The 25,877-nt window shown below is 45.4% G+C and overlaps 1 protein-coding gene across 3 annotated transcripts in view; it reads right to left on the minus strand.

The window, feature by feature from the left end:
• Positions 1-1,361: 1,361 nt before the first annotated feature.
• The window catches only part of LOC146869311 (prolargin-like), a 139,869-nt gene continuing 115,353 nt past the window's right edge, over positions 1,362-25,877 (minus strand). For 2 of the 3 annotated variants that reach the window (XR_014979820.1, XM_085647339.1), the window contains one exon: positions 23,237-23,920. Coding sequence is in view for 2 of the 3 variants with exons in the window: in XM_085647339.1 (XP_085503465.1) it covers positions 23,901-23,920 (20 nt within the window). In the remaining variant the exon portion in view is untranslated. Of the gene's footprint in view, positions 1,633-23,236; positions 23,921-25,877 lie in introns of those variants that run through there. The other variant, XM_085647420.1, reaches the window with a different exon arrangement.

A 25,877-nucleotide genomic window follows, 5' to 3' on the forward strand; every position in this document is an offset into this window, starting at 1 on the left:
CCTTTTTCCATTTCAATGTACTCCCGCCTGGTGTACTTGCAATCGGTGCGGCAGAGGTGCGCGCGCTAATCTTTTAAATCCGCGTGTTCGTTCCCGTGTTTCGCTGTAACTCAAGTCTGTTGCGTAGGTCCAATTGCTGCGGCAGCCATGTGGCTGTTCAGGACAATGGGGGTCTTGCGCTGCTCAGAACTGGTTCAAGCGAAGCACTGCGCGTAGCTTGAGCCTGAGCGCTGATCTCCGAGGCATGTGTAACATGCTGTGACCCTTCCCTGTCTTGTCCCTTCCCCGTCTTGTCCCTTCCCCGCCCCCGTCCTGCCCTGTCATTACACATGCGAGGTTGAGCCAGCAACGTGAAAGTCAACAACTTTTAGCAGGGAAAAAGTTCAGAAAAGAAGCAGGTGAGATATTTTAACTGTTACACGATGCGTGTTCTACCAACAGTGAACGCACCATGGTTTAAGTTCGACTGGGATTGATGTCTAATGTTTCATAATATTTAATGGTCCCCGGTGTTTATGCGATGAGCTTCCATACCGCGGAGGGAACCGAATGTATGTGCATGAAAATGAAGTGTGTGGTGGAGTATTGTGTTAATTCCAAAGCAGATTTTCGTGCTACCTTAAGAAAACTGTATCTTGTGCGCAGCATACAGCTGGAGGGAGCATTGAGCTCCCAGACAGGAAAGAGATGCTGTTGTGTTTCTCCCGAGCTTATCTCTACAATGGCATCGTAGGTATGGTTCTCTCGAGGAAGGGTTGTTGTGCTCTCAACCGGAAGGTGAATTTATTAGGTTCTTACTTTTGTGAGGATGGCTGTATTCTTAATTGTCAAGTATGTTGTAATGTAATTCACTTTGGGAATGAGGTTATGGTTGTCTGCCCATCTGACAAGGGCTGACTGTGTGTTCTAACCCTGGAGCTGAGCAGGGGACAGGGTTGTGTCCAGTTACAGTGGATATAACCTACTTGGCGGTTGCCTTGTGCATTGCATTAGGTGGGAACATGACTAACTGCGAATGATATTGTCGTATAGGGAAGTAAGAAAATGACTATTGACAATGGTATTCGTGCTTGATGCTGGCGCTCGGGATCAGCACTGCCCATCTACCTGACTAAGTTACCGTTCACACTAAATATAATATTTTTATGTGGGTTAAAAAGTGAATCCAACAATTACAACTTATGTAAATGTACAATTAAAAATTTGCGAACATACGTGACAAGAGTTTTCAATTCTATTAAGGACACGGAGGCGAGGATTATGCTTCTCATTTCTTTACTGAAATTTGCTCAGCAGCCAATCATATTACAATATAAGAAAAAACTACAATACCCATGAACCCAATGGGTATGACGAAATAACCATAGAGTATGCACATATAAATAGTCAGCAAGAGAATACCACATCCTCTTTCTTTGGAAATTAGCAACAGTCAGAAGAAGAAAAAAGTGCAATAACTGGAAAAAAGGCGTGGAAGATAAAATCGTAGCTCGAACACTTCAACTGAAGACCAACAGGATAGAAACAGCTGATTTGATGCGTGAAACAACATCCCCCAAAACAGGAACCAGCAGACGTCCAGAAAAAATAATCCAAGGTAAAGAAGAAGCGCAGCTCACTTCGGATCAGAACCTGAAAAAAGATATAAAGTGGTAATATACCATTCCGAAGTGAAAAGAAAGCATAGAATCCGTAGGGAGGGAAGAGAAAAAACAAGGATTGTATCCAAATACATCATAACAGTATACCAGAAATATATAGTTGAAAATTTATCATATGCAAAATATATAACAGAAAAAATGGGTGGGATAATCCTCGCCTCCGTGTCCTTAATAGAATTGAAAATTCTTGTCACGTATGTTCGCAAATTTTTAATTCTATGTCAGGACCGGAGGCTCCGATTATGCTTGTTCAAAGCTGAGCCACCACAACAGAAGCAATATTCAGAATAGGTTTATAATAAAAAGTCTTAAACATAGAATCCGTTGACCAATCAGCTGCTTTCATAATATCTATTAAGGTCACACCCATAGAAAAGGCCTTGGAAGCCATAGCTCCACGAGTTTAGTGTGCACCAAAAGTAGTAACATCAATACCAGCTTCACCCATGAGCCATCTGACCCATCTGGCTAAAGTAGCCGGGGTCACAGGGCGAAAGGGTTTTTGCAACGCAATCAACAATTGACCATGTAAATCTTGACGAAAACGAGCAGTACTTACCTCATAATCCTTAATACATTGCACTACACAGAGTTTTGGATTATTGGGAAAACTTGGGTAAGTGACTGAGGCAGTATTACACTTAGTACGTCTGGAAATGGAAAAAGTAACCCCTTCAGGAGAAAAAGTACAACCTGCAAGGTCTAGCGAGCGAACATCAGACACACGTTTGCAAGAGACTAGACATAAAAGCATAGTTAACTTAGCTGATAATTGTTTGCGGGATAAAGAATCGTTGGAAGGCCAAGCCTCCAAAAAACGTAAGACAATAGACACATCCCACAATGCAACATACTTAGGACAAGGAGGTTTTACCAATCTGATACCTCTGAGTAACTTGGAAATCAAAGGATGTTCACCTGCAGGTTTACTATTAATAGGAATATGCCCCGCCGAGATGGCCGAACGGAAATTGTTGACAGTCCGATATGCAAGGCCTGAGGAAGCAAGGGAAGCTAAAAAATTCACAATCAAAGTGACATCTGTATTAGAGGGATCCACTTCCCGTTGAGCGCACCAATCACACCAACGTTTCCATGCGGCTGCATAACGTTTGTGTGTGTTGGGAGACCAAGCTTCGTTGATAAATCTGGAAGCGTCTCCCGAAAGGCCTGAGACTTGCCAGCGATCTCCGAAACCCGCCATGCCACTAGAAAGAGTTGACCCGACTCTATTAGAGGATGAGGATTGCCGAGGGGATCCAATAACAGATTCCACAGCTGGGGAAGCAGAAATGGCACTGCACAAGACATCTGCAGAAGAACCGGGAACCAAGCCTGAGCCCTCCAGAGAGGGGTGATCAGAATCAACTCCGTCTGATAAAATTTCATGCGTGCCAGAACCCTGGAGATCATGACAAACGGGGGAAAGGCGTAACACAGGTGAGACGGCCATGTCTGTAGAAATGCATGCGTGGCAAGAGCCTCCGGATCCGGACGCCAACTGAAAAACTGAGGAAGTTGAGTGTTGAGGCGAGAGGCAAAAAGATCGATCTGGCAGGGGCCCCACACACGAGACAGTTATCTGAACACCCGAGGGTGAAGTCTCCAGTCGCTGAAATCTCGAAGATGACGAGAATTCCAGTCTGCCACCAGATTGCTGTGACCCGGCAGGTACTCTGCAATCACCGTGATGTTTCTCTGAAGACAAAAGTGCCAAAAATCTTTGGCTATCTCTGCTAGAATCTTGGAACGTGTCCCCCCTAGCTTGTTGACATAACGGACCGCTGAGACATTGTCCATGCGTAGGAGAATGCAACAATTCGTCATGTGAGGAGATAGACAACGGATCGCAAAGGACCCCGCCAGAAGTTCCAGACAATTGATATGGAGAGATAATTCCTCCGAAGACCACCGGCCTCCCGTGGACATTGGACCGCAACGGGCTCCCCAACCCCACTGACTGGCGTCGGATTCTATCACCACCTCCGGGGACACTCCGAACAGGGCTCGGCCATTCCAGGACTCCATATGTTCCAACCACCACAACATCTCCCACCTCGCTTCCTCTGACAGAGGAATCTGATCCGAATACTTGAGGCCTTTCTGGAGATGGCGGATTTTGAGTCGCTGGAGCGCCCGATAATGGAGAGGACCCGGGAAGATGGCCTGAATTGATGAAGCTAACAGACTGACAATCCGAGCTATAGATCTCAACGACACAAGCTGTTTGTGTAAAATCAATCTCAACTCCCGTTTGATTGTCCTGATCTTCTGAAGGGGCAATAGCAGTTGGCAAGAGAGAGAATTGATCAGGAAACCCAGAAATTCTATCGACTGCGAGGGGTGAAAAACAGATTTCTGAGGATTCACTAGAAATCCGAGAGACTGTAAGAGATCTATTGACCATTGCAAATGGAGCATTAACAGACGGGGACAGTGAGCCATGATAAGAATGTCGTCCAGATAAATTATCAGACGAACTCCCCGAGCTCGCAGTGACTCCACCACAGGCCTCAGAAGTTTCGTGAAGCACCAGGGTGCTGACGAGAGGCCGAACGGGAGAACCTTGAACTCGTACCAGACACCCTGCCACTGGAATTGATGAAACCGGCGATGAGGTCCGTAAATGGGAATCGACAAATACGCATCCTTCAGATCGAGGCGGACCATCCAGTCCCCTTCCTGAAGAAGATCCCTCAAAAGATGGATGCCCTCCATCTTGAAGTGGCGATAGACAATCCAGCCGTTGAACTCTTTCAGGTTGAGAACTAACCTGGAACCGCCTCCTTTTTTCTGAACCAGAAAGACGTTGCTTGAAAAACCCTGAGGGTGAGGAAAAGACCGGACAATAGCCCCTTTCCTCAGGAGGGAGTCTATTTCTGCGGAAATAATCGCCTGATCGTGAAGAGAAAACATCAAGGGAGAAGGAGGGAAAGGTTGACTTGGGCAACTGAAAAACTCTATTCTGAAACCTTTGACAGTCTCCAACACCCATGCATCGTTGGAGATCAAGAGCCAATTGGGAAGGAAAACTGAATCCTGCCCCCCAACATGACTTCTGTAACAGAGATCAAGCTCACCTGAAGCTGAGGAATCGTGATGTCCTCCTTGATGACCGCCGGCACGTCCTTTGCGGAATTGGTATCGACCTCTACGGGAGGGGTAGAAGGAAGGCTTGTTGGTGGCGGCGTTGGGGTGCTGACCTCCACCACGGTGGGACTGGAAACCACGCTGGTTAGATTGGTTAAAGCCGCGGCCGAACGATCGTCCCCTATATCGTCCGGCCCTCCCAAAAACCGGGCGAAAAGCCCGTCTAATAGAAGCCTGAGCCTTGTCCAGACCACTGAAAGTGGCGACAAATTTTGTGAGTTCCTTGAGAAAAGGATGCCCAAACAATAAACCCTGCGCCAAAGGACCGGATTCAGAGGAGGAAAGCTCAGCCAATTTTGGGTCCAATTTTAATAAAATGGAACGTCTGCGTTCAGAAGACATGGCACAATTGGCATTTCCCAAGTGACAAACAGCTCTTTCAGCCCAACCAATGAGGTCGTCAGGGTCAATGGCGGAGGAAGACTCTTTGGCCTGATAACCTAAATCCAAAATTTTGGTGAGAGGTCCCAATAAGTCCAATAACTTATCTTGACAAGAGCGCCAAGCTCTATCAATGCCTCTTTTTGGGTCCTTGGCATATTTCTTAAGATATGTCACCATAGTTGGATCCACCTCCGGAGTGTCTGCTAATTTGTCTGCTAAATCAAGCCGTGGACATTCAGAACGGAGACGGGTACGCACATCTTTGTCAAAAGGTTGACGAATGTGTGCCTGGACGTACTCCGCCACCTCCTGAGACGGGAGCCAAGAGGATGAATTAGGGTGCATGATGTCGGAAGGATCAAAAGTTAGAACCTGGGGATGCGATGGCGCATCAACAAAATGTTCCTTCCGGGCCTTCTTACGAGGAGGAGGAGAAGCGACCCCATGATCTGAGGAGGAAGAAGTAGAAGTACTGTCATCGTCTGTCTGACGATTTGGAGGGGACGAAGGCTCAATGGGAGGCTGGCCATAGGAATGTTCAGAAGAAAGGGCCTTGGCCAGTTTAACAAAATCAGATTTATGTGGATTGGATAGTTTGGAAGATTTAGCAGACCTGGAGGACTGTGAAGATTTTGAAGATTTAGAAGATTTAGAAGACTTAGAGTGAGGTAGCCAACTCTGCTGCACTGCATATTGGGACAAATGACGTTTCAATGGTGTAATAGCGCGAACCAGCGCCTTATTCACGGACGTTTGAACACCCATGTCAAGAGCCTCTACCAAATCCTGCTCCATAGAGCCAGAGGCTTCCTCATCATCATAATAATAGTAATCATCCTCCTCAAAATATTCAGCCATGGCAGTGCCTGGTGTAAATAAAGCCCACAAGAGGAAGGATATCAACAAAGAATCACTTATGCCAAAGCACAATAAAGGGGGAGCGGCAGAACCCCGTAGGCAAGACCAAACAACAGGTTTAATGACCTGAAATTATGTAAAATATTTAAATGTGGAAGGAGGGCTTGCCAAGCATAATAATAATAATAAGCCACTCTAGGCAGAGCCTATGCAAAATTATCCAGCCCCAACTGTGTCTGAAAACAGCAGGACGTCAACAGGGGCATAAAAACAGGCTGTGGGCATATGAGCAAAGAAGCGCTGCTCTCGCGCTGCATTCCTGAAGAGAAAACGATGTTTATCAACAGGAAAAATGGCCGCCGCGCATGCGCGGTAACGACCGCCTGAATGTAATTAAAGAAAGAACTACGCGACACGCGCGTAGCCTTTCAGCCCCGTTTTCTCCCTCTCCACGAATAATGAGGCGCGGGCGCACAGCGCCCGAACCGGGGAGGCAGACACATGCTCCCTGCAACGCGTATACGCAGGCAATACAAAATAAGCAACACTCGCGAAAATGAATTCAAAAGGAACGCGCACAGCGCTAGCAATACATACAAAGCAGATATAATAATACCATTGCCATAAGTAAAAAACAGATTAGAGTATGAAAAGAGAAAGCAAAATGCACTTAACTGGCTGCGGAGCAGCAAAGAAAGAGGATGTGGTATTCTCTTGCTGACTATTTATATGTGCATACTCTATGGTTATTTCGTCATACCCATTGGGTTCATGGGTATTGTAGTTTTTTCTTATATTGTAATATGATTGGCTGCTGAGCAAATTTCAGTAAAGAAATGAGAAGCATAATCGGAGCCTCCGGTCCTGACATAGAATTCTACATACGTTTCAATAAGTGTTAAAATAACTACAGTCAGGCAAGTAACTTTTCTTAAATTATTGTCTAAGTTGCACACACATAATAAACTACGAAAGGCGCTAGTCGCCAGCATTGAAGGTAAAACTGATTTAAAAAAAAAAGTGACATGGATAACTTTAATAAATGACGGGTACTTTCCTCCCTTATTAAATATCCTGGTTTTTATGGGCATACTGTGCTTTAAACCATATCGCTTGCGCACTTACACCACGATGAGCTATTTTTCTGTATAGTTAGGCAGGCGATTGCTGCTAGCCGCTCCAAAATTATTTCTGAAAAAATAGACAGCTTATTATTATCACCTTTGTCAAGGACCGCAGGCGCTTCTGAAAACTGCGTGTGGCGAGCTGTGATGCTGTGTGCTCAACTAACTTTCCTATCCAATTGAGATTTTTTTTAAGCGATTTTCCTGGGAGGAGCGAGATCACCGGCATTAACGTTAGATCAAGTTTGGCTCACTTTCTTGGCTGTACTAGCCCACTGCATGATGTAACCGAGAAAGCCCTAACTTGTCTTTGCTCCTCGAGGTTCACTCGTGCACGTTATCAAGGTTTATCCTCCACTAAGTTAAAAGAAACCGCTATTTGTTCTGTACACACCTTTGTTGTTGGCTTGTGTAGCCGTTCTGTTATTGTTTGAATACACTTCTGTGTTTTTTTTAAGTGTCATTCCATCATAGTTTCGTTGTCTTTACAGATTGGTTACAGGAAATGCTTCAGTGCCGCCACTACATTTTAATGGGAGGTTTGTGTCCTTAAATCTTAGTCCTATGTTCCTCGTTTGAGGTGCTGGTTATAAGATGCTTTGGTTGCGCGGCTCACTGCTTACGTCTGTGCCACGCTTCGTTAACCTGGAGAAAGGAAACCTAACAAATTGTGTGCCAGGCGGTGGCAGTGAATTCGAGGTCACTCCATGTAACATTTTGAAGAAAAGCCGTCGAAAAAGTGAGTCACAATAAATAAGTAGAAAGCTAAATACATGTTGCACATCGGACGTTTTGTTTTGCTCGAGACGCAGCTGCTTTGCTGTCTTACCCCCAAGTTCAACATAACGCACGATACTGTGCATAAAATATAACGATTGCTGCGTTAAGGAACAGTAACGTGCTTCTCAAGTGATTGCGCGGTCTCAGAGATTCACATATTATCGTGAGACTATTTCACGCCATGTCACTTGTGGTTTTGTTCCAGTAAATGCAGATCACACAGCGTTACCATTTGTTTCTATTATGTAATCATTTCCGTGAATACGTTCATCTTGTTTGGGGTATGAAAGGCGAGAGTAAAAGTTCCCATAACACGGACGAGTTCACAATGTGACACCTGAAATGAGAATATTTCTGGCACTCTTGACAGATTTAGATGTAGTCAACAGTTCCAGGAGACCTTCACCAGATACCTCTCTAACTCCCCAGGCCAGGGTAGAACCTGAGGGGATCCTGCATCCCACTGGATGCAATAGGAAGGTGCACACAGGCTTTCCTACAGTGAGAGAATAAAATTAGTTTACTTAGTGGAGTACCATAAAACGGGTGCAAAAGCGGATACTACAGCATTTGCAGGCTATCAAAAATTCGGATGCTATGTACCCAGTAGCGAGCCATTTTGCAAAGGAACATCAGGGGACTGCAAGCCTTTTAAGTTACACTGCAATTGAGAGTTTCTGAGAAAATAAGAGGTGGATATAGAAAGGAGGGCCAGCAGCGATTGGAATCTCAGTATATTCAGAGATTAGATTCCAAGGAACTCTGGAGCTTCAATATTGATTAGGAGATGCACATTCATCTTTGATTGGTAATTACATTGTACCTCTGCTTGTTTTTAATGATCCAATTTTAAAGGTTACAATGAGTTTATGTTTTGTATCTACAGGTGCATGGCGGGTGATCATATAGAGAAAAGTACTGATGAGAAAAGTGTAAATAACAATGCCGTTTCTTTAAATGTTTTAAAAACAAAAACATAAACAAAAATAATATCATGAGCAATGCCAATAGCTCTAACTTTAACAATGCCGAGACCGTTGCATTGTAAATGCTTGTTCCTCATACAGCTCGTTGCTGAAGAAGAAACGGGTGCTGGCAGGTTTTTCATGTCTGTTTGGCTCCTGTTTTCCAATCCTGTATGTTCTTCCCCTTTGTGTGCTGTTGTTTTCGGTTTTTTTCCAGTATCACGATACCAATGTAAGGTACTTTTTATGCTGGTGATAGCAGTGATCTTTCGGTAACTTACTTGAGACTGTTCCAACTCAGACATAAGGCAAGGAACTAGATGCACGGGGCACCAGTGACTTCTGCCTAGCCCAGTGCTGAGTAATGCCTGTAACCATGGCAGCCTACTTTTTTCTCCGACTTTCAGATTGCTTTTCATCCAGTTAGATTTCACGATTAGAGCAACCTATGCTAGAGTTAAGGAATACGTATTAACACAGGGCTCTCCCTGTGTCCAACGCTGTGAGTCACTTGAGACGTTTACATGCAGTGATACTTTAAATTATCTTCTCTTATTTGTATGATGCACATCTGCAGTTTGTATGACGTCATAGCTGTGGTGTGCGTGACATGGGTGGCTTAACAGCACTCTGGTCTTACTTCCTGGCCAGAGTCTCGGTTCAGGTGGTTTGTGGCTAGTGAAGGGCTCAATTAAAGTAATAATAATAATGTAATACATTTAAGCTCATTCACAAAATACTTCTATCATACCCCAATAGAGCCTAGCATTCTATAGAGCAGCACTCCACAGTCACATTGAGCGCTGGGCAAGAGATTCGTGACATGGGTTTCTCACATCAGAACATATACCAGGCCTAAAGAATGTTAAAAGGAGGAGCTGGTGTCAGGTGATGCTGCACCAAGAGACCTTCGACCCTACAGCAGCCATTACATTTCCCGACCCCTCTGCTACCAGGATGCAGCAGATCTTACAGTTATTTTTCTCTGACCATTACTACAAGGTGCTTGTCACAAGAGATAAGGCTAGGTTGTCAAGGATTGTGTAGTTGCGCGATAAAGAGTACCTTTCACACCAGGCCCGCTTGGTTCCAGCCTCAATGGTGGGACACACAAAAGCAGAAGCGGCTTTCCGAGCTGCACCTTCTGTAGCCATCAGCCCTGAGCCCGACCACTCATGACAACATGATATACAAAGATTATCAGGAAACAAAGGTTTATTGTTCAAAGGGCTGCTTATCTCTGAGCGCAATAACGCATCTGGCTAACTGAGAGCGAGAGACTCTGTAACCTGAGAAACCCGCACCAACGTATTTTTTCCACTCATTCTACAACCGATCGGATTGTTTCTTAATAATAAGGCAACTTTCTCGAGGTTTGTCACGTTGATGCATTTAAAACGACCAATGCAGCGAATTCCATTTGCCGGAATGCGTCGAGATTACAATTGCGAAGTCTGTTTGTGTGACCGCGTATCTATAGGCCGTTTGCAAAAAGGAAACCGAATCACATGATTTTCGCAAACTCACAGTTTCCTTGTGGTAGGGCTTCCCGCAAGAAGGACGAACCGTTTTACAATTCTTTGACTCTGAGCAGGAATTATGAGCGAACGACGCATCTCGATATCTGGCGTGCCTGTCACTGACGTGTGTTTTGGGTACACCCGTGTATTTTGTGTAGATGCAAAACTTATGCAGGGGAGGAAGTGTGTCACAACAATTGTAGACTCCATGGCATAGCTACTATGGTAACAAGCCCGTCTTCAAACGTGGTGCAAGCGTGAGCGAATGTGAAAGCAGCACGTTTGCACATATGTTTATAATTAACGCGAGCCGCGGCGGGGGAAGGGCCGAGGAGCGTTGAGAGAGCAAGCAAGAGGAAAGCCAGATGCTGCCCGATCGGGCTTTGAAAGCTGGCGCTGCGCGCGTGACCGCAAGCGCTAGGCCAACAGAAGCCTGTGGTAGCACTTTTAACAGCACACTACTAAATGTCTCATAGAGCAGCGCATGCGCTGGCTCAGGCGAGACCTAAAAATGGCACCTGTGTCATTCTGTCAGTGCTCACATGACGTGATGCGCACATCTACAGAATGGCACAAGCAGCATCAGTGATCACCCCATCATGCCTTTTTTTCTTAATTTTTTTTGCAGAGGCTACACAGCATCAGAAGTCTACCCTGGCCTAGCCAATAAGTCCAAAAGGCAAGAACTAATGGCTTTGCTAATACTTGTTGTATAATAGTTTCATCAAAAATAGATCATAATATTTATTGACTTTATGGACATTGTAGAAGCTTTCCTGGTTACTGCTTTCTTGTGATATTTACAACTTAAATTCTGATTTCCTGTGTCTGCACGTACCCTATTAGTATTATTAGTAAATCACTTTGACCCTCATTATGATGTCGGGTGGAAAGCCATCTGACATCTCGCTGGAGGCGTTTCGCTTGACAACATAGGTTTCCATCTGACCGCTGTATTATGATACTGGCGGTTGGAGAAAAACCTGCGAGGGAATTCCACTCTGCTTCTGACGTGCGTAATTGTAATCCCAAAGTGGGAGCGGAGCCAGCCTCGGCTCCACTGTCGGGATTATAATGTCGCTTTCCACCTGCCCTTTCATGGTGGACCGCCTGCCACGAAAAGGCAGGTGGAAAGTGACTTTGGGGGCCCCTAGCAGGGCCCCTTCCTCCTGGCCCTCCGTTATAGGGCCTGGGGGGCACCCCCCTAAACATCCCTGCACCGTCAGACATTCGGTGCTTACCACACAGTGCAGGGATGTTTGAAAACATCAATTTTTCCATTGCAGCTTGTGCTGCAGCCCTTCTCTGGCCGCTGCAAAGCTCCAATAGAAACATTGATGTTTCCGACCGCCCATAGTGTGGTTGCATCCTAATACTGCAGGTGGAACTGCTGACTAATATTCAGGTGGTTCCATCCCACTACGGTGTCGGTCAGACACTTGTCCGAGTGACATCATAATAGGGCCCTCAGTAAGTACACCCAATAGAATTTTTTGATTTTCAAACATAATCATTTGTTATTAGTAAACTTCATATTAAACGATGTCTCTGTTTCCATACATATTATACTATGTCTCCAATTTTCACCCGACGAGTGTTTAGGAGATGGGAATTATGAAAAGATCTGAATAAATATATCCCATGTTAGGTGTGAGTAGTTTACCTATCTTGGATATTCCTTCTCCAGTGGTTCAGTTTTGCTTTTACCATTGTACATGCAGGCCTAATAGTAAAAAATACAAAGAAAAAGAGGAAACGCTGAATGAGCTGTTTCCACTGACTTGGGACAGATTTCAGGTGTTTTGCTTTGGAAAGCACATCTACAGCTGTAACTTGTTCTCGGGTTTAATGTTGTGGAGGCACAGAACAGGCATTTGTTTTCTCGGAAAATGTTTTGCCTGCAGTGTATAATTGACATCAGCTTGGAAAACCTACGAGTTAATGCATGAACTGCAGACCGCACAGCTCGAAAACACAGAGAGGCTATTCCGGCTCTGCTTCTGAGCCTTATTGTCTGTGCTTCACAGAAAGACCATTTAGTTTTGTGTTTCAAAGGATTGTTATATAGTGTAGTGTAAATCATAAATCTTTTAGGTAAGTTAGAGTGTTAGCTGTGGTTCTGAAGCTCTCCGATGGGTATTGGGCTTGCTTTTAGTTCTCTAAATGAGGCAGCCATGTGTATGATGGTTGCTATAAATGTTTCACAATAGACATTTTCTTGTAGCTACTAATGTCTATCAATAATTTGGATCTCCCACTTGGTATTCTGTCTCTTATCCTATTTGATTGGATGAGGGGTTCTATAATGCACCTCGGTCGGATGCGCCTTTAGCATTCGGACCCTCTGGGAAACTGACCGTCAGTGCTAGATCATGTCTGTCGTTCATGTCCATCAATATCAATCCAATAATCTGTCCTCATGTGCCCTGAGTTACAATTCTGCACACTCGTCAGCCCTAGTTCTGACCTTCTTGTAGGTATGAGTCTTTGTCCATGCGACTGACCTGATTTTCCAGCTATTACTTGCTGTGTGTCCATGGAATCCTTTTGCTGTCTTTACCCTTATTGTCTCCAAGATTCCTTGACACTCCCCATGTGATGCGACGAGAAAGGCAGACAGAGTAGTATCGGTGCAAGGGATTCAGAACCTTGTTACCGTGTAATAAGCAATGGATTGGTTCAGGGAGGTGTTGTAAGGCTCATCCTGGTGAAGGAAGTGGCGACATTGTTGGCAAATATTGATGTAGGTGTCTAGGGCCTTCACTGATGTAGCAACTGTAGTGAGCATCTTACGGACAGCTGTGGGGGCATTAATGGTGTACAGGGCTAGGAATCTTGGTGCAGGCGAATAGGGCTCTATTTAGAGTGGGCCGAGGTCTTGCTAGTGGAGGGATTAGGGACATTGTAAGCCCACTGGGCTGTGGGTCACGTTGGTTCAGAGGGAATAGGTTCTTTCTTGGTGCCAGGAATAGTAGGAGCTCAGGTAGGTCAGGTGTGCACAGGTGTAGCCGCCGTGATCAGTCAGAGGGGTAGGAGCTTGTCGATGTAACTAGCATGATTGAACAAACTGAGCTGCAGAGAAGCCAGGTACACAAAAAGCTCAAGTCGTAGTTATGCACCACTCTAGAAATTGACAAGAGTGAGGAAGAAAGAAACATTTAAAAGTCAATAAAACATTGTTAAACAGGCTGAAAGTTATGTTTACCAGTGAAATTACAAAAGTTTTACAAAAAGGTTTCAGCTGGCGCTTGTCCATGCTATAATCTGAAGGGTTTCATCTGAACAGTCCTTGTAGTTTGCACCGGTCGCTATACACAAAGTACGGCCGCACTCCGTCCCAGGACAGAGCATCAATCAAATAGGTAAGTCCTTCTTCAATATTGCCTCCACACAGTTATAAATACCAAAAGGAGGAGGAAGAATTTAAAAATGACAGCCTCACCCATAATACGGTAATGACCAAAGCTGACCAGTATCTGGTGCCCTGCCAAGGACAACTCTACATCAACCCTTTCTATTTTACCTATTAAACTGGCCTTACTGTGCTAGTTGAATTTCCTAGTCTGACTTTAAATCTACACAACAACATTAAGGACTTAGCACCAGGTTCAAAAAGCAACCTCAAGGCCTTTGACCAATCCTTGTACCACCTCAACAGCATTGCTCAAGCTTGCCAACACCCAAAAACCAAACTTCAACAGCTGCTGGGAAACAGATTTCCCCCTTTCTCGAAGAGGAAGTCATACTGCCCCTAGCAAGGACGCCATAACTGATCCCAAGTGCCCAATGTAGCCCAGCCTCAATTTCTTCCCTACATCCCTTCACCCCTTTCACAGACTCAATGGCCTGTTCTACTGAACCACTTAACTTCTACCAATCTACCCTCTACCTCCTCACAAATAAGCGAATGCCTTACCAGCCACACCAATACACTGTAAACCATAAAAGACCAGAGACATACCACACCAACCAGAGGCTTCTTCTCAACCAACACTCCTAGCACACCCTCAAGGAGAACAGCTGATGCTCATCACTATTCCTCTTCCACTAAACCTGCCTAGGGTGCTTCCAGTGGCTTGCAATCTTCAGGGGAGTAGCACTCATTAGGTCAGCAATTATGAGGCCCTGAACATCCACAAAACCAATGCTGATCCCTCATCTCAGCACTGTAACAGAAAGGTGCCACATTGACTTGTTGGCACCCGTTATTCAAGATCTTCTCATTGCTGGCTGTGACATCCTATTGGAAAATAGAGCACTTGGATAGGGTGGTGTTATTGTGGTGGTGTCTCTTGACTCCATTCTGGCCAAGGAAGGACCCAGCGTGGGCTCTTGCCTCTTAAAACACCAGAGACTACCAGTGGAAGGCATTGGAGGCATCAAAACATCCACCTGACTGCACTATGTGCCTCCTCCTCCAAAGTGGACTCAATATATGCTCAACCGGACAATGACAGGTCACTTTCAAACTTACGAGGCAGTGGTAAACCCCCCTCTGCTCACAAGGAGCAGAACTACCTTCTTAGTGTCATTCAGCTTTGTTATATCCAAAGTGAAGCAAGGTTATTGCTTAGTTGCACATCAAAGAACAATTCAAAATTTGCGAATATGCGTGACAAGAATTTTCAATTCTATTATGGACAATGGAGGCGAGGATTATGCTTCTTATTTCTCTGTTTTTATTACTCAGCAGCCAATAAAAACACTTATGTGTAAAAAACTACAAATCCCATGAGTCATCAGCGCTCATGACAACCATAGATTATAACATATAAATGTGCGAACTGAGGCAACTACTTCCTCTTTCTTTGTTTGATCACAGCATATTTAAAATGAACCTTGTCCAAACACTATCTTGAAACGATGTCCCCGATGTTAGAGTCCTTCACGGCCCCGACCCTGGACGAATGAACTTCAATCCGCAGAACGTGAAGATGATTCCATAAACTTCCAGCACTCGGTGAACAAGCGCTACATAACTCGAGAAGGAATAACCTTTTGACTGAATCAAGGTAGAAGAGTTGTACGTTTCACTTGCCATCTGACCCTGAAACAGAAATAAATCTTCGTAATACGAGGTAAAAGTCCACGGAAAACATAGTTATGACATTATACAACAAGGGAGGGAAGAGAAAACTTATACAATGGAACCACTCTAAAGGCATATTAGTTCAGCATAATACAGAACAACAGTATTGTATCCTTGGGTGGGATAATCCTCTCCTCCGTTGTCCTTAATAGAATAGAAAATTCTTGTCACGTATGTTCGCAAATGTTTAATTCTATGTCAGGACCGGAGGCTCCGATTATGCTTGTTCAAAGCTGAGCCACCACTACAGACGCCACATCCAATATAGGCTTATAGTAAAATGTCTTGAATGTAGATTCAGCAGACCAATCAGCTGCACTCATTATATCAGCAAAACTTACACCCATAGAAAAAGATTTGGATGCCATCGCCCCTCGGACCGAATGTGCGCCAAATTTTGAGACATCAATGCCCGCTTCTTCCATGAGCCCCCGCACCCATCTAGATAAGGTGGCGGGTGTCACTGGTCGAAAAGGCTTTTGCAAAGCAATGAACAATTGACCCCTCATATCAGACCTGAATTCAGCCGTACTTACCTTGTACGCTTTCAAGCATTGGACTACACATAGTTTATAATTATCCGGGAACGCCGGATAAGAAACCGAGGTGGAATGTCCTTTAGTTCGTCTGGAGATAAGAAAAGTTACCCCTTCAGGAGTGAACCGATGGCCCGCGAGATCAAGGGCGCGGATATCTGAAACCCTTTTGCTGGAAACCAGACATAACAGCATGGCTAATTTCGCTGAAAGCTGTTTTCGAGATAGGTATCTGTTGGCCGGCCATGATTCCATAAACCGTAGGACCACGGATATGTCCCAAAGGACTGAGTATCTGGGGCACGGAGGTTTCACCATCCTAATACCCCGAAGCAGTTTACAAACTAAGGGATGTTCTCCAATTGATTTGCCATCTATTGGAACGTGGCCTGCCGATATGGTGGACCAAAAATTGTTCACGGTCTGGTACGCTAGCCCAGAGGACGCCAGGGAGGCCAAGAAGTTCACTACCATGGAGACAGATGCTGTATCGGGATCTGTGTTCTGTTGAGAACACTAGCTACACCATCTGCTCCAAACAGATGAATATCGTTTATGAGTGTTGGATGACCATGCCTCATTAATGAACTTGTGAGCTTCACTCGAAAGTCCTGGGATTTCCCAGCGATCCCTGAAACTCGCCAAGCCACCAGCGGAAGCTGTCCCAACTCTATCAAGGGATGAGGAGCCTTCTGAGGATCTAGCAATAGATTCCATTTCTGAGGAAGGAGAGGAGGTACAGCACAAGACATTTTCAGAAGGGTCGGGAACCAAGCCTGAGCCCTTCATAGCGGGGTGATGAGTATTATCTCCGCTTGTTGGCGCCTGGTTTGGGCCAAGAATCTGGGAATCATCGAGAATGGAGGGAAAGCATAATTCAGAGTCTGGGGCCATGTCTGGAGAAACGCATCTGAGGCTAACGCCTCCGGATCTGGACGCCAACTGTAAAACGCCGGTAACTGCCTGTTGAGACAGGAGGCAAAAAGGTCCAAATGACACGGACCCCATAGGAGATTCAGAGCCCGGAAGACTCGAGGATGGATTCTCCAGTCGCTGAAGTCTTGAAGGTAGTGAGAGTGCCAATCGGTTACCTCGTTGCTTCGACCCGGGAGGTACTCTGCCACTACTGAAATCCTGTGGAGTAGGCAATAATGCCAAAAATCCTTGGCTATCTCTCGATTTCGTTCACCCCAGTTTGTTGACATAGCGGACCGCTGAGACATTGTCCATTCACAAAAGAATGCAACAATCTGTCTTGTGGGGTGAGAGACTGCGGATCGCGAAAGAGCCTGCCAGCAGTTCCAATCAGTTTATGTGCAAGGAGAGTTCCTGTTGGGACCACCGTCCCCCAGTGGATATTGAGCCGCAATGCGCTCCCCAGCCCCAGCGGCTGGCATCCAATTCTATCATGATCTCGGGGTTGATCGGAATATGGCTCTGCCGTTCCATGACTCCATGTGTTCAAGCCACCACAGCATCTCCCACCTCGCCTCTTCGGAAAGAGGGATCTTCTCTGTATATCCGAGGCCTTTGCGGAGATGTTGGATCTTTAAACGCTGGAGTGCCCGATAATGAAGAGGGCCTGGAAAAATGGCTTGTATCGAGGAGGCTAACAGTCCTACAATCCGCGCCACTGACCGCAAGGAGACCACATGTTTGCTCAATACGATTCGCAATTCCTTTTTGATCGTTCTGATCTTTTGAGAGGGCAGCAGTAGCTGGCAGCTCCGTGAATCTATCTGAAACCTCAGAAATTCTATGGACTGCATGGGAGACAAAATAGCTTTCTGAGGGTTCACTACAAAGCCCAGACTCTGAAGGAGAGAGATAGACCATTCCAGATGAGTGACTACTACTCGGGGACAACTTGCCATGAGAATGATGTCGTCTAAATTGACGATTAACCTTACCCCGCGTGCTCTCAAGGATTCTACAACCGGGCGAAGCAGCTTTGTGAAGCACCATGGTGCAGAAGTAAACCCGAAAGGGAGAACTTTGTACTCGTAACACATGCCTTGCCAGATGAATTGGAGGAAGCGACGATGCGGGGCGGAAATAGAAATGGAGAGGTAGGCATCTTTGAGATCTAGACACACCATCCAATCCCCTTCTCGTAAAAGATCGCGCAACAGATGGATGGCCTCCATCTTGAAGTGGCGATAAACAATCCAGTTTTTCTCTACCTGAAACACATTGCTGACAAAACCCCTCGGGTGGAGACGTGACGGGGCGATGGTTCCTTTCCGCACTAGAGAATTGATCTCGTCTGTGATAAAATTCTGGTCGTGTTGGGAAAAATATATTGGAGGGTGTAAGGAGCCCTGACTGGGGCTGTTGTACATCTCTAGCTTGTAGCCCTGAATGGTCTCCAAAACCCTGGCATCTTGCGAAATCGTGCGCCAAACTGGAAGAAAAGATTAAATGCGTCCTCCCAAAATTACCTCTGAACATAAAACCAGTGTCACCTGAATTCCCGGTGTCGTGCTGGGTGGCCTGGTTGCTGTTGTATCTGCCCCTGCGGAACCTATTCCGAGCTCGTCTGGTGGGGTAGAAGGAGGAATTGGAAGAGTTGGAGTAATTGAAGTCCTGATGGCCTCCACGCTGTTGATGGAACTGGCCCCTTGGGGCGCCTTGATTTCCTCGGCTGAACGACCGCCCTCTATATCGCCCGGCCCGAGTGAAAACCAGGCGGAAAGCCAGTTTCAAGGACTCTTGTGCCTTATCCAGGCCACTGAAGGTCGCCACAAACTTTGTGCATTCCTTTAGGAACGGCTGACCAAAGAGGAGGCCTTCCGCGATGGGCCCTGCCTCTGATGTGGAAAATTCTGCTAGCTTGGGGTCTAATTTAAACAGAATGGACCGCCCCCTTTCGCTAGACATGGCCCAATTAGCATTTCCCAGCTGGCATACGAGACGCTGTGCCCAGCCAATCAGTTCATCGGGATCGATGGGTGCTCTGGATTCCTTGGCCTTGTATCCTAACTCTAAAATTTTTGTGGTGGGGCCCGACAAGTCGAGAAGCTTATCCTGGCATGACCGCCAGGCGCGGTCAATGCCTTTTTTCGAGTCCTTTGCATACTTCTTCAAGTACGTGACATGGTGGGGTCCACCTTGGGGGTATCCGCCACCTTCCCCGCCAAATCCGACCTAGGACATTCAGAGCGTAGTCGGGCCCCGACGTTCTTATCGTAAGGCCGACGGAGGTGTGACTGTACATAGTCTGCCACCTCTGGCGACGGGAGCCACGCCGTCGAATTGGGATGGATAAAATCAGCCGGCTCAAAAGTAAGTACCTTAGGTTGGACGGGGGTCTCCAAATGGTGCTCCTTCCTCTTTTTCTTGGCCGGCTCAGCCGTCTCCTGGTCATCCGACTGCTGATCGGAGGATGCATCATCAGGATCTCCGTAGAGAGATTCCGAGGGATCATCCTGAGTGGATGAAGCTTGATCCTTTGCCAAAGAATCGGCCAACTTTGCAAAATCCTCATTATGTGGGTTAACAACTTCTGCAGCGCTAGGCTTAGGAGGGTTGGGCTTGGCGGGAATCCATGCCTGCTGCAATGCGTATTTATTAAGGTGTCTCTTCAATGGGGCGATAGCCCTTACCAAAGCTGAATTGACTGACTTCTGGACCCCAGCATCTAATGCTTCTGCAAGGTCCTGCTCTAAAGAACCAGCAGGTTCAGATTCATAATAATAATCTTCCTTGTACATATAGTCCACCATGATAGAGCCCAGTCAAGTAGCTACGCTATTGGTTAAGCGAACAGTGGAGGATAAATCCTCAAACCAACTTCCAGTGTTGGACAGTCAGGGGGAGAGGCACTACCCCAGGCAAGCCAAGATCTACTAAACCTTTTGTGATATAAGTGGAGGGAGGGGCTTGCCAAAAGCCTCTCTAGGCAATGCCTATGCACAGATTGTACAGCCAACTGCCTTCGCTAAACAGCTGGCGTAGGTGGGGGCTGAAACGGGCGAAAACACTTTGAAATTTGGGTCGTTCCCGCTCAGAAACTGATCGCTCTGGACTTTGTGGGGAAATTGACCTAAAATGGCTGCCGCGCATGCGCGGGAGCTGCTGCCCGTGAAAACCAAAAGAGGACTGCGCGGTCGAGCGACGCGCAGTCCTCGCCCCCTCACTCCCTATCCACAGGAAAAACTGCAAAAGGCACGTCGCGCCCGGCGCGGGAGGCCTCGCGAACAAGAGCGCGAGGCAAAACTGGATTTGGCCGCCGCGCTTCCCCTACAGAAGGAGCTGACAAATGCTCCCCACAGCGGACACACGATTGCGCTAAGCAAAAAACACAGGTATGAGCAAATATACACTAGCATACGATCCAGCAATGAATCAAAGCACAGAACGACCGCACACTACACAATGTAAAAAGGTAAAGTAAGAGGCACCTAACTGGCTGCGGAGCAGCAAAGAAAGAGGAAGTAGTTGCCTCAGTTGGGACATTTATATGTTATACTCTATGGTTGTCAGGAGCGCTGATGAGTCATGGGATTTGTAGTTTTTTATACATAAGTGTTTTGATTGGCTGCTGAGTAATAAAAAGCAGAGAAATGAGAAGCATAATCGGAGCCTCCGGTCCTGACATAGAATTGCTGATGACTTCACTGTGGTTAGGGTGAGGCTTGCACATTGTCCTTCTTCGTAGTCTTCCAGAGGCATTAAACTCCAATAACTACAAAGTACTAAAAAATCCTTGCTCATCTTAATGCGATGTTAGAGGGACAATGTTTGAGAAGCAGTCCTTTAGCGGGTCACCTCCTTGTTCAGTTGCTCTCACCATGTACATCTGGCATCTTAACCAACCAATAGAACTGCACAACAAACATCCGCATCAACCAGGTCATTTCCTTGGCTAGAGTCTTTCTGAGCTTCAACATTGGCTGGTAATGTATACAGATGATACTCAGATTCACATCAAATAATCTAATAGATCTAGGACTGACTGGAAAATGAGGGACTGCTAAACACATGTCCATAATTGGACGGATCAGAACTTGGTTAAGCCTAAACTTCTTAACGACTGAAGTACTGCTTTTAGTTTTATAACTATTTGACTGGCTACCTTCTTTGGGCTCTTCGTTGTCTCACTCTCCAAATGGCTAGCACTTGGGAGTCAACATGAATGCAAACATATCACTGATTCCACAGGTCAGCATCAACAAAATTCCTTTAACTGCCTGCACATCCTCTGAAGAATCCTACATTTGCTGCATCTGCTGCATCTGCTGCAAGGATTAACTTTGTTCTGCGGTGTTAAGTTCTTGGATTGACTACTGCAATGGAATCGATTGGCAAAGACGATGATCCTGTTTCTACGAGGTCAGAATCATGCAGTGAGCCCCATTCCTGCCTTAAAGCTAATAGGCCATAAATGCCCTGCATTGATGACAAGCTACTGGCCCTTGAGCAAGGAACACATAAAATATTTGCTTCATGCAGTACCTTTTCATCAAGGTGACATCATAGCAGCTGGCCAGATGCTTGAGATTAGCCATCCGAAATAGATTCTCTCCCCATCTTGAGAGATTCAAATGTTTTGGGGACAGACACATACAAGACTCCCTCCTCTGGAAGGGGAGGGTCCTGAAAATAATTGGTTATTGTCCCTTCTTAGATTATGATCCTAGGACATCATGTATGCTGCTGGCACTGAAAACAGGACAGTGGGAATATTCTTTCTTAGGAGGACATTTCCTCACCTTGTAGACTGCATGCATTTCTGGCATTGTCCTACCCTGTTGTCTGCACCCGTCAACCTGCAGACATCCAGGGAACTTCACCAGAACAGCTTCAGATGCCTGCTCCTGGATGTAGACTTGCCATGCTATAGAGGTTTCCACTTTAGATAAAGTAGTTCTTTACAAGTATTTCAGTAGCCAACTTGAACCTGGACCTAGCTGTTAATCTTTCTCTGCAAGACTGGGGAAGTTATTTAAAGTTTGGCAAACAGGGAGCACAGCCATGAGTTGCTGGTGCCCCAAGCTCTCTATTTAGAGTCAGGGGAAGCAATTTGGTTACATTGCAGAGTGCAGCTGGTCCCACTGGCGTAAACCTTTGATCTGGCACCACATCTGCTGATCTGGTCCGTCAGGTTATGGTGATGGTCACAATTCCTCAATTTCCCTACCAGGGATGAGTTTACTACCGGGAGCCTTTGGTAATCCAGCCTTTATATCATGTCTCAAACAGCAGTGAGCATTGAGTCATTTTGACCACCTCCCACTTACTTCTAGCAAGGTGTATCTATGCCAATGAGGGGTGTCCATGCAGTAACATCCATTAATTGCTACGACCCTGGCTCTCCCTTTGGTACATCTGCCACCAGGGAGCGTCAAAACCTAACTCTTAACAGGGATCTATGAGATCCATTTTACTTTCCGTATTCTCAACTCCCTAGGTGTTTTTGGAGTCCTAGGAGGTTAGCCCCTCATAGCCAATAGGAGGTTGTTGGGAAAAGGGTGCAACAAATAAACCTTGTTACATCATCGTGGCTCAAAAACTGTGTAATGTCACTTCTGCTATCCCTAGTATTTTGGTCTATTGAGTCAGTGGATGACTGCGATAACTAGTAGAGCCTAGAAGTGATAGTGTTTCGAGGATTGGTGCACAGAAGGGCGGTAGGAACCCCTTAACGGGAACCCTTCCCTTGCAGCACCTGAGCACGCACTTTATTCGTTGGTTGAAGCTGTGCGGCCCCTCTCGCAGGATGAAGCCATATTTAGGCAAGTTGAAGAAATCCCCGACGCCCCCCCCCTACTTTTGGGCATTGCATGGACTACTACGAAATCCACAAGCTATCCTCACGCTACGGAGAAGCAAAGCTCAGTATAGTAAATCTATTCTTACCTATATATAACTACCTTCTCAACATCTTGGTCATTGATATTTAAACTACAATACTTTGCCACATTGATAATTCCCACATCCTTTTCGGATATACCGCCAGCAGTGATCTTGTCAATTCAGTTGGTAGCGCAGTTGTCAGGTCGCAGGTCGGGAGACAGCAGTCTTCCCTGCTCAGGATACAGTTATCTTTTGGGCTCTGGAGACAGCGCTGTTTTTTGTGAAGAGGGCAGTGGTTTTGTCAGTGAAAAGAACAGTGGGGTTGATTATGCATATTGCTGGTTTGTAATCATGATCCCTTAATCACAAAAGACCTTTTAACATTTTATTGTCAAGACCAACACAGCTGAGTCAATAGGAAATTAAGATCTGCTCTAATAACATATATTGCATACCTATGTATAGATAACTGACCTGGATACATTCAATATATATGCAGCCGGGAGAGTACACAGAACAAAAGCACTTTTCAGAAAGATCACAAATGTAGAGAGGTGAACAGCGACTTCTCCTGCTTGGCAAAACATCCCCAAAAATATTGACTAAATCCATAAAACATCGGCCCAGATTTCCTAATGCTTTGCGCCGGGTGTGCACCACTTTTGTGATGCATACCAAGCACAGTGTTGGGGTGGGATTTACTATCTAACGAAATTATGATTTGCGTTGGATAGTATTCCAAAGTAAAGCAAAATTCAGATTTTCCACAGCTTGGGTGGGTAGAAAATCATGATTTTATTAAAGACACGGAGACTGATATTACGCATGTTTCTTTAATTGCAACTCACAGCAGAAACACCAAACAATGTAAAGAATTTAGAACATTTGTTTAACATTCCAAAGTCCATATAATCCTGTGACAGCCAGCCATATTCCTTCTTTAAGCTGCGAACAAGTCAAAAGATTTACTCGATATCCAAATCTTTATAACGTAAGAGAAGAAGTCCAGAGAACGAAAAGAATCTCATCCGTAGATTACTTCTTCACATCACCACCTGAAATTCAAGAACAAAAATTATATCAATGGGAGAGAAAAAAACACAGGGAGGGATAATATCAGCCTCCGTGTCTTTAATAAAATCACGATTTTCTACCCACCCAAGCTGTGGAAAATCTGAATTTTATGGCAAGGCACGGAGGCCAATATTATGCATGTTTAAAGCCTTGCCATAATATTCCTTACTGGACAATCCACAGTCTTAAAATAAAACTTCTTAAAAACAGAGTCAGAAGACCAGTCTGCCGCTGCTAAAATGGCTGATAAACCACCACCCAAGATGAAGGCCTTAGAGGCCATTGCCCCTCTAGCAGAATGAGCGTCAAATTTATTTAAAATCGATCCCCGCCCTATTCATGACCTCTTTGACCCAACGAGACAAGGTAGGGGTAGATACAGCTTTATGTGGAAACTTGAAGGAAATGATTGGTTGTGTTTCCGAAACATTTCTGAGGGATTCAGTCCTTCTTTCATACTCACGTATACATCTCACAACACACAGCTTTATACAATCATCAAAACTCGGATAGAAAATTGATCGAGACATAGTCTTGGTTCTTTTAGAAATAGAGAAATAAACCCCTTCAGGAACAAAACGATGTTCAGTGATCTCTAAAGCTTTCACGTCTGAAACTCTCCTGAAGGAAACTAAACACAGTAACATAACCAGTTTCAAGGAAAGATCTCTGAGACTTAAAAATTCATTTTCGTACCAACTTGTCAATTCCTTCAATACGATGTCAACGTCCCAAAGAGATGAATACTTTGCCCCAGGAGGGGCTTTGATTCTTACGCTTCTTAAGAGTCTCCTAACTACATTGTGCTGACCGATAGGAAAGCTATCTACCAGATCATGACCAGCCGAAATTGCTGACCTACCAATATTAACGGTACTATAAGATTTTCCTTTAAGGAAGATCTCTGACAAATAGTTACCAACTTCAACTAAAGGAGCCGATACTGGATCCAAATTCCTCGAAGAACACCAATGAATCCATCTCCCGCATGCCAACCTGTATGCCTTAGAGGTCCCTGGGGCCCATGATTCTTTAATGAGTTTTGAAGCTTCCGGAGATAAGCCTGACATTTGCCAAGCTCTCCCGAAATCAACCAAGCCATTAGGTTTAAATGTCCCTGAAGAACTAAGTCGTGAAAATCTCCTACAGCGTTGGTTAGCAGATCCGGAACATTCGGCAGAAGTACTGGGTCTGCAATCAACATCTCCATAACATCTGGGTACCAGACTTGAGACGTCCAAAAGGGGGCTATTTTTTTTACTTTTAATAGGACTCTCTGAATGAGAGCAAAAGGGGGAAAAGCATAACAAGGAGACTCGCTCCAAACTTGGGAGAGAGCTTCCACTGCCTCCGCAGCTGGATCTGGTCTCCAACTGTAGAACCTCTGAACCTGTGCATTGATTCGATTGGCAAAAAGATCGATCTTGAAGGGACCCCACTTTTGATTCAATGATAAGAATACTTGACTCTTTAGTCTCCAATCACGGAAGTCCTTTAGTTGCCGAGAATTCCAATCCGCAATGGAATTGTTTTTCCCCGGCAAGTACTGAGCTAAGACCATGATGTTTTTGCTTAGGCAGAAATGCCAAAATTCTTTTGCCAGATCTGCTAAAGCCTTCGAACGAGGGCCTCCTAGTTTGTTCACATATCTTACTGCTGAAATGTTGTCCATCTTTAAAAGAATGCAACATTTCACTTTGTCCTTTGCAAAACTCTTTACTGCAAATGAGCCTGCCAGCAGCTCCAGATAATTGATATGCATTTGGCTCTCTTTCCCTGTCCATTTCCCCCCGGTTGTCAAAGATCCGCAGCTCTCTCCCCATCCCAAAAGGCTCGCGTCTGATTCTATGAACATATCGGGGCTCGGTCCAAAGATTGCCTTGCCGTTCCAAGCCACAAGATTCTCTAACCACCAAGTTAGTTCCTCTTTGGACTCTG

Source organism: Triturus cristatus, chromosome 1_1 (assembly GCF_964204655.1).
Source record: "Triturus cristatus chromosome 1_1, aTriCri1.1, whole genome shotgun sequence".
Lineage (NCBI taxonomy): Eukaryota > Metazoa > Chordata > Amphibia > Caudata > Salamandridae > Triturus > Triturus cristatus.